Genomic DNA, 17,404 nt, shown 5'->3' on the forward strand with positions numbered 1-17,404 from the left:
GTTTAATTTCCAAGCCGGGAACGCCAGTAATAATACATAAGGGGTGGCAGCGTGAAGGTATCAGTGGATTACTATTTATTTCATTCACCTCTTGACATAACCATAATTATTCAACTGTTTAATTACTGATGCAGGCCTTGTGTCCGTCCATTTATACACTAACCTGGCTGCATAAGTTAGAAGTCTGTCATTTCGAGTTACTGCTATAATAATTCTCACGGTATGGAAGAAGCGTGGGTGTGTTAATCAGGCTGTCATGTTCAGTTAACACGAACACATAGACATGGTCATTATATAGTTCGGTATTTCTGTAATTTCTACTGAACAAATGAAACACTTCGAGGTATCATACTAATAGGAAATCCCAGTAAACCATTATAATACACACGATTTGGGATAGAATTGTGAAACTCCAGCAACAAAGTGTATAAATGAACATTCTTATATCTAACTTGCAACGTCTATGGGAAAGACAACACGTCACCTTACCAGTACATATGAGAACCTAACATAAGCATGAAGGACACTGCAAAAGTCTGGTTGGTCTACACGGGGCAGCTCCTATACTGACCATGAACGTTCCCTCTTGCCAACCTTCCTATTACCACCTACCTATCTTCCCAATTCATATAATCTAACCTTCTAGAAACTAAATAGCGTGTTGGCTCCACGTGACAGGTAAGCTTCGTATGCTCTAATCACATCTGTTCATCTTCTCTTAACGATTGTTCCATAATTTTTATGATAATTTACTTATATTTATCAGCTTCATGTAATTTTCCACGCAACATTATGGATAAAAAAAGGTATTGCTTCTCATCCGAGTCATGACCTTCAGCTTCACACTACTTTAATTTGCATCACAAAGTTACACCTTGTCAACAGTTCACTCAGTCGTGCTCCCGCCACGTGCTCGTCTCCACTGTCTGAAGCATCGTACCCTTTTCCCGGAACGTTCGTCTTGGGTTCACTGGAGCACGCTGGGAATCATGTACTACGTTCGTTCTCTTGATATCTGCTTATCATTTCACTGTTGCTTGACTTTGCTACAACTTCTATACATTTTTTGTATTATATGTGATCTCTTCAATGACTTTGTTGGCTGAAAATATAAAACTAACGGCGTATTCTGTCTTTTACGTGCGTTCTTGCAGAAAAAAATCTACTATATTTGCTATATTTTTAAGAATACCATTGTTTCTCTTCTCTATTTTTTGTAATATGCTTTTTTCAATAATTTAATGCCTGAACAATAGAAAGCCAACCTCCTATTCTGTCTTTTACGTGTGTCCATGCAGATAACTTTACATTATAGCTATGGAAATGTAAAATATAATATAGTTTCTCTACCATTTATATAGTATTAATAAAAGAAAGACGCACGTTTGATATCCATCCTGCTTGGTGATTCAACATACACAAGAGCATGAGTTAGTCAACCTCGCATCGGATCGCCTACGTCTGGATTTGAACCCAGAACGATGCTTTGTAATTAGTGTCATAACCGCCACTCAAGACAAATGCTTCCTGAACGTGCGTGGTCTGTGTGATGCCTTTGTTATCTTCACATTCCCTGCTTCCAAGAGGCTGTGTGGCTGGAAGGCGCGCAAGCTTGAATAATTCTAAACTGAGTTCGAAAGCCACATATCTTTTATTCATGTATTTTATGGTCTTGTTTTATAATATCATAGTTTAGAAAATGAGAAGATTGACACAGCCACAGGAAAGACATATTATGATATTTATGTTTATCTTCCCTATGAAAATGTTGATGGCGCGCTCGCTCACGCGCGCGCGCACACACACACACACACACACACACACACACACACACACACACACACGAATTTTTCGGAACATCTCGCATATATCTCTGCGGGCGGATTCTTGTCATTATATTATTTGAATAAGTCATGTTTACAAACCATTCTAATGGATAATGAGTAAAATAGTTGTGATTCCAGATGCGAACAACCGGGAAAGCTTCTCCTTAGGCGAAGAGCGTCATACACATTTACTATCTATTATAAACAATGTTTAGAACAACTTGGGAAAGCTGTTAATGCCTCATGACCGTGTGTGTGTGTGTGTGTGTGTGTGTGTGTGTGTGTGTAGCGAGAAATGTTGACGAAATAATATTTTCGTTTTCTTTATTGAATTTCTATCATTAGCATCGCTTTTTGTAACGCTACCTGCTTCCCACTGTCTGTGTGTCCAACACAGATTCGCCGCCGCCGTAACAGTAGCCGCATGAAGACGTCTCTGGTGCTTGAAACAAGCAGCTCATTATCGTACCTTCAATGATGAACGACCGCTTAGTCGAGGCGTCGTGAGTGTGTAGCGCATTGTTACTAGTACTGCAGTGTTACCAACCTCCCTTGAGGTGTTAGTTTTTTAGGCTCCACATGTGCGACATGTCAACTATTGGCTCACAATTTCAGGGTTAACAAACTTTATATTACGTAGAGTTGAAATGTCATCAACCGTCACACCGAAACACCGAAAACAGTAAACGAGCCAGCTGATTCCATAAAGCGATCGATCTTGTGATATATATATATATATATATATATATATATATATATATATATATATATATATATATATATATATATATATATATATATATATATATATATATATATAAGCAAAGCATTCAAGATTTGCAGGGCGTGCTGCCTCAGAATTTCTAACTAGCTTGAAAATTAACAGAAAAGATTTAGAGAATGATCCACACCAACTGTTCTGTTTCCCCAACTCCTTATTTACTGTACAGCGGCAAATTTCCACAAAATGAACTCTGACATCAGCCTTGGTAAGGAGCAACACGGTGCGGCGCTGGTCTCGGAACACTGTTGATGACGTGCTACATTCTGACGACTGACTGTCCTCGAGCGTGTGACTGTCAGCGTGCCTACACTAGGGCAAAAATACCTCCCATAAAACTGTTATAGAGACGTGGCTATTTCTCTTGTAAGAAAAGAGCAGAGGATAACAAAAAAAGTATCGCATCAGCATCCTCTGAGCACTACTCGATCCTCGCCTCCCTATCACTGGTGCTAACAAGGCACAGCGCCTCCACACTACGTCAAAACACAAAGTCATTTGATAAGGAAAAAATGTGAACTCGTTACTCGCACGACAGTCGATCATTCACACATACAAAAATTCAGTGTATTGCTAAGGATGAAAAAATTGAATAAAAATATGCCATCTGGTATTCCTTAAATATATTTATGTTCCGTCGTGTGCTACAAGTCTCCGTGTGGGTGGCCGTGGGGTGTGGGGCGGTGCGGGCAGGAGGGGGCACGGGCGGGTGAGGGGAGGTCAGGCGTGCACCTTTGCCATGCAACCATGCAATCACGCGCACACGCACACACGCACGCACGCACAAACAGAGCTACCACGGCATGCATCGTGCAGTTTACTACATGCTAAAGGCAGCTGATCATCTGTCTAGGGCTCGGAAAGGAGGCGAACCTCTAGGTCACTAAACCAAAACTCTCTATCTTGTCTTAAAACTGAGAGACTTAATTCAAGTGCTCAGTGCTAGTAACTGTAACAGGGTGTTTCTACTACTGTGTTCTACGTGTTTGTACTGTACATGTAGGTAAAAATGTTACTTTGAAATTTCTCCTTACGAAAAATTTTCTCGATAAAAAATGGCTTGCATAATTTTTGCCTATCATCTAGCGAGGTATGACAGATGGTCAACTTGTAAATTTTCTTATTAATGTGACAATCCCACACACCAAGGAGCCGCCCCCGCCAACCGCCACCTGCCGCACAGCCCGGGACGCTCGGCCCCGGGCACTACTGTACTCGTGCCTTCCTGAGGGAGAGCGCGAGGAAAGTTCTCTTTCTTCTTGACTGAATTTTCTTTCTTTGTGACTTATGTGTGAATCAGTAAATGTGAGTGGAAAGTTTGGCTTCATTAAAATGATCTTTTATGTAGTGTCTGAAAGTGTCCCTTCCACTGCCAAGCACGGTGTACGACTCAGCCCTCGGCCACAGTCCAGTGCTGTTCATCGCGTAGGGAGTTGTCGTTTCACTTTATCAATTATCATTCCTGAATAATTAACAATAGAACAAATAGAATCACTAAAGACATCTGCAGGTATTACGTATTTTTAATGTCCTCCCGCGGGAATACCTTCACTAATAACACACCAAATGTATTGTGTATCATTGATAATATGTAGTCAATTCAATCTTTGAAAAACTAAGTTTCCTCTAAATTTTGATTTGAATAATGTTTTTTTTTTAAATACTGGTGATTCTAATTACATTAAACTATGTTGTATTTGCAGGCTGTGCCACGTGGTGCCAAACAAATGCCAAAATTTATGTTAAGTGTGGGCGTGATGGCGGGGTGGCGGCGGCCCCTGGGAGGGCGGGGCGCGAGAGCGGGCAGGGCGGGACCAAAACACTGTCATGCAGGCGAGAGGTGACATGCGGATACTTACCTTCTTGCAATACTGGCACTGGTAGGCTCCGCGGCCCTCGTGTTGCTCGGCTGCGTGCCTCATGATGTTCTCCTTGCCTAGTACCGCCAGCCCGCACACCTGGGGAGGGGAGAGGCTCACTGCCTTGGGGACAACACGGAGCAGAGGGGTGGCAGGTCGACGCCATTGACTTGACGGAGGAGAAACCAGATACAGTGTTGCCATGGCTAGCAGTACATGTGGTATAATTAGGTGAATAAGATCATGGAGTATGCAATGCAAACTAAACATCTTGTGGACCAAGTATGATGTGGATAACGGACACAAACTACTCCATAAAAAATGATGTACTGTAATGGTAATGCATCACGTGAGTTGTAAATATCAAAATGGGTTACAGTGTTTAAATACCTGTGTGCATCAAAAGAAAAATCAGGCATATTAAAAATAATTGTGTGCATTTCGCTATAAATTGATTATTAATCTAGCTACATTAATATTTCAATCTATACATTTACCTGTAGATTTCTATCCTTACAATACTTATCTTTATTAAGTGATAATCGTACATGTGTGTGTGTGTGTGTGTGTGTGTGTGTGTAATTCACTGTTTGATCTGCTGCAGTCTATGACGAGACAGCCAGACGTTACCTTACGGAACGAGCTCAGAGCTCATTATTTCCGATAATGGGATAGGCCTGAGACCAGGCACACACCACACACCGGGACAACAAGGTCACAACTCCTCGATTTACATCCCGTACCTACTCACTGCTAGGTGAACAGGGGCTACACGTGAAAGGAGACACACCCAAATATCTCCACCCGGCCGGGGAATCGAACCCCGGTCCTCTGGCTTGTGAAGCCAGCGCTCTAACCACTGAGCTACCGGGCCGTGTGTGTGTGTGTGTGTGTGTGTGTGTGTGTGTGTGTGTGTGTGTGTGTGTGTGTGTGTGTGTGTGTGTGTGTGTGTGTGTGTGTGTGTGTGTGTGTGTGTGATGCACTGAAGCTGCCTGGTCCTCGTGGCAGTCTGGTGCTGGGCGGGGCGAGTGGCGGGGTCAGGGCGGAAAGGGGGGGGGAGAGGCACCTACCTTACAGTGGTACTTGCGGATGGTGAGGGAGTAGTTGGGGTCATGAAAGACTGAACAGTGCATCCGGTAGTAGAGGGGGTGGGAGAACTTCATGTTGCAGCCGCCACAGTCTGTAAGGAAGCCAGGCGTTAGTTATGGACCTTATTTTCCCTTTATGGTGTTACAGAGTATGGTTGACATGCAGGTGTGGCGGGACCAACCTTGGAGCTCTGTGAGAATAATTCGGAAGCCTTCATTAGTAAACAATTGGGATCATGAGTATAATTTTTTTTGGTTATTACTCCGAAATCAATTTGCGGACGATGATATTACCCACATACAGTATTAGTTCCATTTTTTTCTTGCTTTATATATTGAGTAGGAGTGAAAACATGGCATCGAATTGTATAAAATATTAATACAATTTCGATATATATACTCATTAAGTCGTCATTATCCACAAATATGATTTTTTACTGTATTTGTGGCGATCTACCAAGCCTTCTAATCCTCGGGGTATAATGAAGCTGTACCAAACATCACGAAAAAAAAAGACATGATACTTTTCTGAACGTGTAGGAGAAAACAAACGAACAGCTATGTGGATACATCCTATTACTTTTACTGGTTCCCTTTGCGTGTGAAGGAAGCTGACTGACGACACACGAAAACAGTGGGGAAAAAGCTGGCTCAATTCCCGCTCTCTCCCCCTAAAAAAGTTAGGAGTTTCAAAACTGAGTGCTAATAATTCAACGTCGAGACGCTTCACATGTTATTCTAATTTGTCAGCGCACGCAGAAAAAAAGATAAAAAGGATGAAAAAAAAAAAAAAACACATACTCATATATCGGATACCCTGAATATATCTCAACTCATACATCTGTTTGTAATCCTGCACAGCATTTGCCCTCGCCCTGGTCAGGTTTGATGCACCGTGAACCGTGGTGATCTATCCTGTCCTGACCAATGCTTCCCGTCCGTGAATTCGGATGAATATCAATGTCTGGAAAAACAAAGCTGCCAAAGACCAATTTATCAACCAGTTCACATTCACATTCGAAGCGAATAAAAAAAAGCCCGCTATTTACCATCTGGGTTGTGTGTGTGTGTGTGTGTGTGTGTGTGTGTGTGTGTGTGTGTGTGTGTGTGTGTGTGTGTGTGGCGTTACATGTACTTCCCTAAGGTACTACTGGCCAGCAGTCTACAGAGTTATCCCGTTACCAATGATGCAGCACAGATTTCCTTCCACTCACAAGACTTTGCCGTTCTTATAAGTTAATTCAAGTAAGCTCTGAGTTATACGAGTACCACGTCATGAGATTAGGTGAGCAGAGGCGGAGTGTAAATAAGAATAAACGCTGTGATGGAATTAGAGGCGGCGTCGTGAATTATGAAGTATACACGTGTTTCCTCATGGTACAGCAAAGATGTGAGGAAGGACGGTGGGAAACTAATACAAAAGGAAGAGAAGAATACAGCAACAGACCAATTGGCCCTTACGAGACTATAGATCTACTCTAATACACGAGAATTTGGTAAATTCTCGACTTCTCCAATTGTGATTTTCTTTTATTTTTTCACTTATTCTTCTCAGTAACCTGTGTTTGCAAGCCCAGTCTCTCCTAACACAAGTACTCTAGGCCTAAACAAAGGAGGAAGGAATGTTAAAATATAGATTCCCTAAGCATGAGAAGTCTGGAGAGGCACGAATTTACTGATTCCTATTGATCCTCTGACAACAAGACTTCATTCTTCTTTCTTCTTCATCCAGCTCCTTCCCTAGCGCAGAGTGGCAGACGCAATGGTAGTAAGTGTTCCTGCCTTGCATCTGGCGGGAGCACTGGAGGGCTGATGGCAAGTTATGTTCTCCTAAAACCAACGTAAACCAAGACCAGTCTTCGTCAGCCGCCACCCTGTGGGCACAAAGCTTCGGGCGACAGGGCGGTCCATAGTTTAGCGGAGGGCGGGCCCCCTCAGGCCAACTCCGCCAAAAATACAGATCCAAAATAGCTAGGTATAACTTTAATACTGTGACAGAGAGCAGGAGTGGAGTCTGTCTGTCTGTCAGTCAGTCAGTCTGTCTGCTGGTCTCTCTCTCTCTCTCTCTCTCTCTCTCTCTCTCTCTCTGTAAAACTTGTCCTGGGAACGTTGCAGGTGGCAGTCTTTTCCTACGGCCAGTATTCATTCTACAAGGCCGTCAATACGAGTTTAACATATGTACATTTAACATACGATGATCAATCAGCGCGCGCGCGCACACACACACACACACACACACACACACACACACACACACACACACACACACACGTTATAATTCTTAGTTTATAAATGGAGGTTTCCTTTCGCCATGACTTGTGCCCATGATAATAAACAGACTTGACTAAAAAAATCTCGATCTTTCATCTAGACAAGTTAACGTTTCCGGAATGCTTCAGTAAAAAAACAGATCGTGATTCACTGAAAAATTCAAGTTATACCTTTACTTGGCAAGTTTATTCAATTCTACATAAATGTTCGTGGTGATTCAGAATTTTTTGCATTATCATACATCCTCAAAATTGCGAATTATAAAATGAAGACGGTCTCCTAACTTTCCCTCAAAGTGAATATGCACAGCATAAACTCGTGGAAGTCTCCGCCGGCACTCAAAAGAAAATAATTATTTTCTAAACTCAACAAAATTTCAGCTTTCCTTAAAGAAAACTCCAAGTTTTACTGGCGCCCAACATTACTTACAACCTGACTTTTAATGACCTTGAAAACATTCAAAATTCCTCTGACTTTCCACCGACCGTGGGAACCGTGTGTGTGTGTGTGTGTGTGTGTGTGTGTGTGTGTGTGTGTGTGTGTGTGTGTGTGTGTGTGTGTGTGTGTGTGTGTGTGTGTGTGTGTGTGTGTGTGTGTGTGTGTGTGTGTGTGTGTGTGTGTGTGATTCATTCACTGTTTGATCTGCTGCAGTCTCTGACGAGACAGCCAGACGTTACCCTACGGAACGAGCTCAGAGCTCATTATTTCCGATCTTCGGATAGGCCTGAGACCAGGCACACACCACACACCGGGACAACAAGGTCACAACTCCTCGATTTACATCCCGTACCTACTCAACTGCTAGGTGAACAGGGGCTACACGTGAAAGGAGACACACCCAAATATCTCCACCCGGCCGGGGAATCGAACCCCGGTCCTCTGGCTTGTGAAGCCAGCGCTCTAACCACTGAGCTGTGTGTGTGTGTGTGTGTGTGTGTGTGTGTGTGTGTGTGTGTGTGTGTGTGTGTGTTAGATATCAGCAGTCAGCAGGTGAATGTGTGCCAGCAGGTGTATGGTAGGATAACTGAAAATTGATTTACTGGTGCCACCTGTTTGAACTTGGCGACAAAAAAGAAGAGTGCAGGCAAGTCGAAGATTAACGCATTTCAGTCCCGCCACCAGATTGTAAATCCAATCACAATTGATTTTGGACAGTGAAGCATTTCCAGGGCGCGGGACAAGCACCCAAGGCGTCCTGTCATGTCTAGCCTGCCTCCCGCCCCAAGCTGTTATGTGAAAACTTTACCGATATCTACATTCAAATGTTGGAAAAGAAACACTTACAGAGAAAACTTTCTTTCCTTCTCTTCTCTTAATGAACTCTCTTCGAGCGATGCACTTCCCTGGCTGGGCTCATGCTCAGCCACACAGGCGAGCCAGACAGTGCGTGCAGTGGTGGTAGGGCTGACCCGCCGCGCCCGGCCTGTATTATGCTCACGGCTGACCTTCCACCAACAAGAATAACGGTCATTCTTCAGGTTGCTCCATTTCTCTCCGTGATACGGTTTCGTCAGCACAATGAAGCTGCTGTTGCCTCAATTTCTGCCTGAACGTCACTTCTCGAGGCAGGCGATGCATTCATTGTTCCCATCCACACTCACATTAACTCAACACAAAGGCATGTTGCGTCCACTGAACGTCTTAGCTCTACATTTCAATATCTAATAACATTGCACAATGCAGGTCATGCCTAGTGTCAGTGTGTGACGTTATCGTTATCATCATATTATCATCATCATAGTTTATATTGTAATAGCAAGTTCATCTGCCAGTTTGTCTGTTGAGGGTGATGTTTATCCAGGTCCCCAGAATGAAATGACAAACATCGTGCATTCATTACTCTCGGATTTCCCACAGGTTAAGGCGTGCCGGAACTCAATGAAACAAAGTGATATGTATATATATATATATATATATATATATATATATATATATATATATATATATATATATATATATATATATATTAACAAATACCTTTAGTCATTCTACAGAGAAGACAAGTACACACTCCGTCGTTCTCATCTCATCATGATCATTGTATACAAGGCAAAATATTTAATGTGAAGTAAAGTGTGTACATTTATTTCTTTATCTTCCAGGGAGCTTTTTACTCATTTATGTAAATATGTATTTAATTCATATTTGCAATCGTTTCCTCATTATTTTTCTTTATACAAGCGATAAGACATTCACATCAATTACTATTCATAGATAAATGTTTGCATTAAGTTGCTACACAGTTTAGGTAAAGACTATTATCATGATACGAACATGGCAATTTTACCGGCCATCTTGTCACTCAGCGGCGCCTCGGTCCCGGCCACGGCGGGGAGCGGACACCAGCCACGGCACGTCACCAATTTTTTTTTCTTTCTTCTTTTTTGCAGCACCACTGAATTTTTCAGCAGACAGATATCTCGGGACACCTGCTGCAGGACACAAACGAGGCATGGCGTCTATTAGCAAAGCTCATAAAAGTCATGACGCCTGTTCTCATTCCCCGTGTGTTTAATGGTGATTGCAGCCACGCCGGAGCCAGGACGCGCCAGGCGGCTTTTCAAAAAATTGCTATTGAATTTGGTGCGTCCTCCCGGAACGGCTCGCCTGTCTCTGAATTATTCCAAACATTAATTTCTGAATTACTTTTTGGCCGCTTCTTAACTTGCTCCTCACTGATCGACTCCACTTGCGTGTTTTATTCATAACTCACAACGAACTGATTACACGCAGAGCTGGTCTTTCAGTCTGATGCCTTCCATCCAATCTCATTACGTCTTTTTTGCCCTCAGTTTTACGATATCTATTCAGCTTTTGTTCCTGATCTCACTAATTATATTAACTAATCTTAGGAGTCTTATTTCCATTGGGTATAATTATGCTTTCTACATTAGTATTAAACATTATATGGTTTTGCTCTTATTAATTCTTAGACCTCCTTTAAGCCATTCTCAGATAAAAGCAGTGATACTTACGACTTCCCTACGCTTCCTAAGATGCTGCTGATATTGCCTGAAATTACTAGGTGATTTGAGAATTATTTTGTTTAATATAGTTTTCTAGTCAAGCTTCTGATACCAATACCTCCAAGATGCAGTGCACATCAAACTCTTTTCGTGTAATCTGATCACTATTCTAAGATTGGAAGGAGTCTGCTGTTTGGAATGCACTGCTCACATGAACTAAAACTGCCTCTTGTGAGTGTACTGGATCGAACACCTTGTTATACACATGTCTTGGTGCCAGTGCTAATATAAGGTATTTGTCAGGTATTTGTAAGGTACTGGTTCTGTTGGTAAGCTGCTTAATGTAAGTGTGTGTGTGTGTGTGTGTGTGTTTTTTTTTTTTTTCACTGTTTGATCTGCTGCAGTCTCTGACGAGACAGTCAGACGTTACCCTACGGAACGAGCTCAGAGCTCATTATTTCCGATCTTCGGATAGGCCTGAGACCAGGCACACACCATACACCGGGACAACAAGGTCACAACTCCTCGATTTACATCCCGTACCTACTCACTGCTAGGTGAACAGGGGCTACACGTGAAAGGAGACACACCCAAATATCTCCACCCGGCCGGGGAATCGAACCACGGTCCTCTGGCTTGTGAAGCCAGCGCTCTAACCACTGAGCTACCGAGTGTGTGTGTGTGTGTGTGTGTGTGTGTGTGTGTGTGTGTGTGTGTGTGTGTGTGTGTGTGTGTGTGTGTGTGTGTGTGTGTGTGTGTGTGTGTGTGTGTGTGTGTGTGTGTGTGTGTGTGTTGGCGATTTTGGGTTGATCGGTGAATGCTTCAAATCTTCTCTCTGTCCGTGAGGTTGGTGTGGCTCTAAAGGTTTGGTTTCCGGTTGTACGTGTTTGTAAATGCTTGCCCGGTTCTACAACTTGTTCTATTTTCATTTCAACGAACAAATGCATTTAGAACACTTTTCCGATAGCACGCACTATGGATCGTGAAGAGATTTTCGTTGTAGTCTAGGTATCTTTCGAACATTTATTCTTTCCTCTGTTACTCATCGATGCGTGTTGAGTGAACGGAACTATGTATTACATCTTTGAATTCACGAGGCATTTCACGGCCGAGTGAAGTCATTGTGGAGATTGCGCTTGTTAAGTGAGTGGATGTCAGCTTCACTTGATGGCGTGGTGCAGATGGACGAGTACGGAAGGCGACAACTTGATGGTCGCGTCGGACAACTTCTCTATGCAGCAGTTTCGCAACGCTCGTGCATTTGCCGCTGTGACGAAACCAACTGCTCTATGAATTCGAAATTCTGTCTGACTAAGCTCTTACACAAAGGCAGAGTTGCGCTTTTATTTTCGCCACAAAAAATTACGATAAACAAAACCCAGAATCCGATTGGCTTTACTTGCTGCCTCGATGCATTGTTGGCAAAATTTAAGGTTACTGGTGATCGTAATTCTTGCCACTCTGATGCTTGCCAGAATGGACTTCACTCCACACTTTCGCCTACGCTACGCTTGCATGCATGCATATATATATATATATATATATATATATATATATATATATATATATATATATATATATATATATATATATATATATATATATATATATATATCACACACACACACACACACACACACACACATAGAGCATGAGGAAGAATCACGCCAGCCAAGTAACATTGCCCTGAATAACAGTGAGTATTTCTGGCGGCGTCCTACGCGAGTGATGACCAGCAGCAGCATTCCCTGGTCGACTAACCATCAAAGTGAAGACCAACAGATGGCTCGTGATGACTCCTCTGACTTTCTCGACATCACTTTCTGCAACATTTGCAGTCTTGGAAATGATTTCCTCTCTGTGGAGCCTCGTCTCTCTTCCTCTGAGCCTCACATTTTTCTCAGCGGGACTCAGGTGTCTGAGGCCACTGGCACCACTCCTTATTCTATCTCCTCACTCTTTCTCTGCCTCAGTTCCTCTCCTAAACTCGCTCCTGCGCTTACGTGTGTAACAATATGGCTTGCTCTCTCACCCGTGGTCTTCAATCTCAAAAGTGGTTCACCACTTGCCTAAGAATTACACTGCCGTCCTCTCATCAGATATAAAACAATATAGTACGTACAACATGGCTCACATATAACGTAAAACTTCCTTGGCCATGAATCTTTAGGTCTTCACCAGGTATAAAATATTACCAAGAGTAACTTTAGGGGTTACGTTCAGCTCATGACATCACGTTCCTTTCCCAACCAGCCAAACGACAGCATGCACAACTTATACAACATAATGTGTTCACTACACTAACCTTACCCGCCATACATCTTTGCATAACATTTCATTCTTGGGTTCACTGTTTCCCACTATAAGTTTATTAAAGTCTTCTGCTCTATCGCTCCATTGTGGCAATTTGAACCAGCGATACAAAAGTGTCATGGAAATAGCAAGACCTGAAGCTGCAATACACAGGCTCCACGTGGGGGTGACGCTGCTTCCATGGCGGAGGCCCTTCTGCTTGTGTCCACCGCATTAGGAACGTAATTGTCTCTGGAATGGAGGACGATGAAGGTCTGACTCAGCCGTGTCCTCGTGTCATCCAAGTAAGTGGGTCACAGGGATGCTATCGCTTCTTGCCTGTAAATTTGCTATTTCTGTTCGATATACAGCTGTTATATAAATGCATGTACGTATATATATAGCATGTACTAACTTGGTATGCAATTATCTATTTTCACTGCCAAACTACTACCCATTCTATTCTCACGGTTTCTGGCATATAGGTGAATGCACTTCTGTTTTTCTAAGACTTTTTTTTCTGACAATTTCTTATCGCGTCTTCCACTCAGACTTCGACTCAAAATTCAAAGTTAGAGGATTTTGTATTTTCTTGCTTCCATTCCTCTCTGACTTCTTTGCTCCACTTTCATGTTTCTACTCTGTCATGATTTTGCGCCCTTTCTGACAATAATTTTTTTTGAAAGCCTTGATGAGGTCTTCCATTGTCCCTCCACACTGTAATCCTTTGCTTATACATTGGTCAAAGTTCTCCCTCGTGTGTTCATTCAGCTTTTTCGAAAAAAACATGCGGTCTGATCCCTAAAACAACCACATTATAGATCTAATATTATACTTTTGTAGAAGGAGAGTAACAAAAGGCTTCCCTCGATGATTCACAATCTCAGTGTCCTTCGACGAAAACCCTGTAAAAGTTATGCAGGTGGTGACTTCCTAGCTCAGCCGAGTCTTGCCCTTCTCTTCTTCTGTTTTCTTAGAGAGGTATGGCAGTCTGGCAGGAATCTTTAGTTTTTTCCCTCCCCAAAAATATCGTCCACCAAACTTTATCCTTCTCTTTACTCTTGGCCGATCTATTTCTGCCACACAAGACGTTACTATATTTTCTTGTCCTCTAAATCCAGCGGTAGGAGAGACGCCGCAGCGTGCTCCTCTGTCACACTTTCTCCGTTGATACTTAGCTTTCTATTTTTAGACGAAAAACTTTTGCTGATATACTCTGAAATGTTATGAATTATACAGGATGCTGATACTTTTTGCCGAGTAATTTCATATTCAGCAGATGGCATTAGTACATTTAAAGGAGCACAAAGAAAAAAACTAGCATCAGCAAACCTGTTGCCCTTTAAAGGCTGTTGATACATACTACACTAGATCAAATGATGTAGGAAGGTAAAAGTAACTCTAGAGATCAACAATAAAGTATTCATGTTTTTTCCATCTCAAGTAATAATGGATTGAGACGGTGCGCGCCTCCTCGTCAATTATTCCTCCTTACCAACATGCTGACGCCATCCAGGGAAGTGATCCATCGCTGTACGCCTCGCTGCTGCTGTGCGCGGCCTTCTGCCTACAACATTATTAACCACAGTACACCTGGAAGCGATTAATTTCCTCTTATCACGTCCTTACATTGACGAAGTGTCTAAAAGTCCCTAATCTCTCACGGTTCGCTTCACTATCATCTATAACTTTAGTCTTTTGGTGCTTCTTACTACAACTTTTTCACAATCACTGCTCTGTGCGACTCTCTTCATGGCTGTCTCACTTCACTTCTCCCACGCTGGACAACAGTTACCGTTTCTGCTTCTGTTATTCATCCTTCAGGTACAAAGATTAACAAGATTAACCAGGAGACACATTCACAAATACTTTAACATCTCCAATACTTCAACAGGCTGTAGTGTCTAGATAATACGCTGGAGCTCAAGGTTAGTGTATTTGTCCACATTCAGAGATGGAAGGAGAAAATTTCAAAAGGAATCATCACAAGCCGGGCAAAACAGACACGCCATTACTGTAAATACCAACCTGAACAAATAAATAAAGATATGAATAAATAAAGAAATAAAGCATGTATATAAATGAAAATTCAATTAGTCTGCAATACGAAAAAAGAAAGAAAACTAAATAAAAAAAGGTATTTCTCAATATGTGTGCAACAGAGAGAGAGAGAGAGAGAGAGAGAGAGAGAGAGAGAGAGAGAGAGAGAGAGAGAGAGAGAGAGAGAGAGAGAGAGAGAGAGAGAGAGAGAGAGAGAGAGAGAGAGAGAGAGAGAGAGAGAGAGAGAGAGAGAGAGAGAGAGAGAGAGCTAGAAACGAAGGGGAGAACAGATAATGTATGAGAAAGAGGCGAGGGAGAGAATAACAGAGAGAGAGAGAGAGAGAGAGAGAGAGAGAGAGAGAGAGAGAGAGAGAGAGAGAGAGAGAGAGAGAGAGAGAGAGAGAGAGAGAGAGAGAGAGAGAGAGAGAGAGAATGGTAGTTTACTCTCTCTCTCTCTCTCTCTCTCTCTCTTAACACAAGCCACCTAAACAGTCTTGTTCGTGAATGTTAAGCAAGAAACACGAACAACATCAGAGTTGTGGCAGACTACAGATCCTCTTTCTCCTTCTATTCTCTTCGTTTACCTCCCGTTCCTCCTCCCTGATTAAACACTCCACCCCACTACACACGTACACACACACACACACACACACACACACACACACACACACACACACACACACACACACACACACTTCCCCTTAGGACGTGACCAACATCCTTCACGCTGAGCAACGCTACAATAACCCCAGCGTGTGTTTACAAAGAGGAACCTTTCGAGAGATGCTGCTGGGTTACTGCCTCTCCTATCCCTCCTTCTGCTCCTCCTCCTATACACACACACACACACACACACACACACGCGTACGGGGGGAGAGAGAGAGAGAGAGAGAGAGAGAGAGAGAGAGAGAGAGAGAGAGAGAGAGAGAGAGAGAGAGAGAGAGAGAGAGTTGACAGTAGCAAGGACCGCCCTACAGCGAGCTTGATCAATACTTGCCTCACCTTCCCTCCGTCCCTCCTCCCCTCCACACCCCACGCCAACTTTCCTCCTCCTCCTCCTCCTCCTCCTCCTCCTCCTCCTCCTCCTCCTCCTCCTCCTCCTCCTCCTCCCTCTCTCTCCCCTCCAGCAACGCTACAACTGAGGACGATAGTAGCTGCTGCCGCTGCGTGGTTGAAAATCTGTGTGTTCGCGTGCTTACGTATTTATGTATGCGTGTACGCTTGCGTCATTAAAGTGTGTGTATATATGTGTGTGTGTGTGTGTGTGTGTGTGTGTGTGTGTGTGTGTGTGTGTGTGTGTGTGTGTGTGTGTGTGTGTGTGTGTGTGTGTGTGTGTGTTAGCGCTGAATGCTGACTGCAGAAAATGTAGTATTATCAGATGAAGTTTCTTTTTTCTCCCCTTCAGATATACATTCTGAACGCTAAGCTCTGGGTGGTTCAGAAATGTTTTCCAGCCTTTCTTTTTTTGCACCCTAGGTAAAAAAAAAGAGAAAGAAAAAAAAGAGAAAAAATCCTCTTAAAATCTTTGTTTCTTTGCAAATCCTCTTTCTTTGTGCGGCCTTGAAAATCCTGGAAAACTGTTTGGTCTCTTCATCACGATAACAATGAGGCTCTACCTTTCATTAATGCTTTTCCTTAGCCGACATGAGCAGTGATTATAAATACACACTCTTAGCGTTCTTAGCCTCCAGTCTGTCGCCTCAAAAATTCCAGACCCGACTCTCGTTGTATTCTGGAAAATCTCGTGTGTGGCGGTGGTGGCCTGGACTGTCCCTGGAACACGATGCGGCATTATTTTCCCTCTCAGGCCCGGGAATGCTATTGAGTTGGGACACTGTGGCTGTGGTGGTGGTAGTGGTGGTGGTGGTGGTGGTGGTGGGAGGCACTGTGTTGCTGCAATGGTGTGTGGTAGAGCTGAGTGCAATGCTTCTGTGTGGTGTGTGGTGAAATTTTATTAGCTGTAGGTGGTGGTGGTGAGGACGTATTTCTGTGTCTGTGTTTATGTGGTAGAGAATGAAACAACGTTATGCTGTGATGCTATGCTGTCTTCCGTTTGTCTGTCTGTCTGTCTGTTAACGTGTTGCAACAGAATACTGCTAGTGACGTGACTGTCTTGGTGGTGGTGGTGGTGGTGGTGGTGGTGATAGTGGTAATGGTGTATATCAGGTAAGGAGGTAGGTAAGGAGCTTCGAGGTGATGGAAGAGGAAGAAGGGAAGGAGAAGGAGGATAAGGATGAGAAGGAGGAGGAGAAGGAAGAAGGGAAGAGACGAGGTTAGTTGT

The 17,404-nt window shown here is 43.1% G+C and overlaps 1 protein-coding gene across 4 annotated transcripts in view; it reads right to left on the bottom strand.

Annotated features, from left to right (window-relative positions):
- LOC123503466 overlaps positions 1–17,404 on the bottom strand; it is a 200,420-nt gene that overhangs the window by 20,777 nt on the left and 162,239 nt on the right. For all 4 annotated transcript variants that reach the window (XM_045253251.1, XM_045253252.1, XM_045253249.1 and 1 more), the window contains exons 7-8: positions 5,537–5,646; positions 4,467–4,565 (exon numbers count right to left, since the gene is read on the bottom strand). In XM_045253251.1, coding sequence (XP_045109186.1) covers positions 4,467–4,565; positions 5,537–5,646 — 209 coding nt within the window. The remainder of the gene's footprint in view (positions 1–4,466; positions 4,566–5,536; positions 5,647–17,404) is intronic.

This window comes from Portunus trituberculatus, chromosome 14, assembly GCF_017591435.1.
Source record: "Portunus trituberculatus isolate SZX2019 chromosome 14, ASM1759143v1, whole genome shotgun sequence".
Classification (NCBI taxonomy): domain Eukaryota; kingdom Metazoa; phylum Arthropoda; class Malacostraca; order Decapoda; family Portunidae; genus Portunus; species Portunus trituberculatus.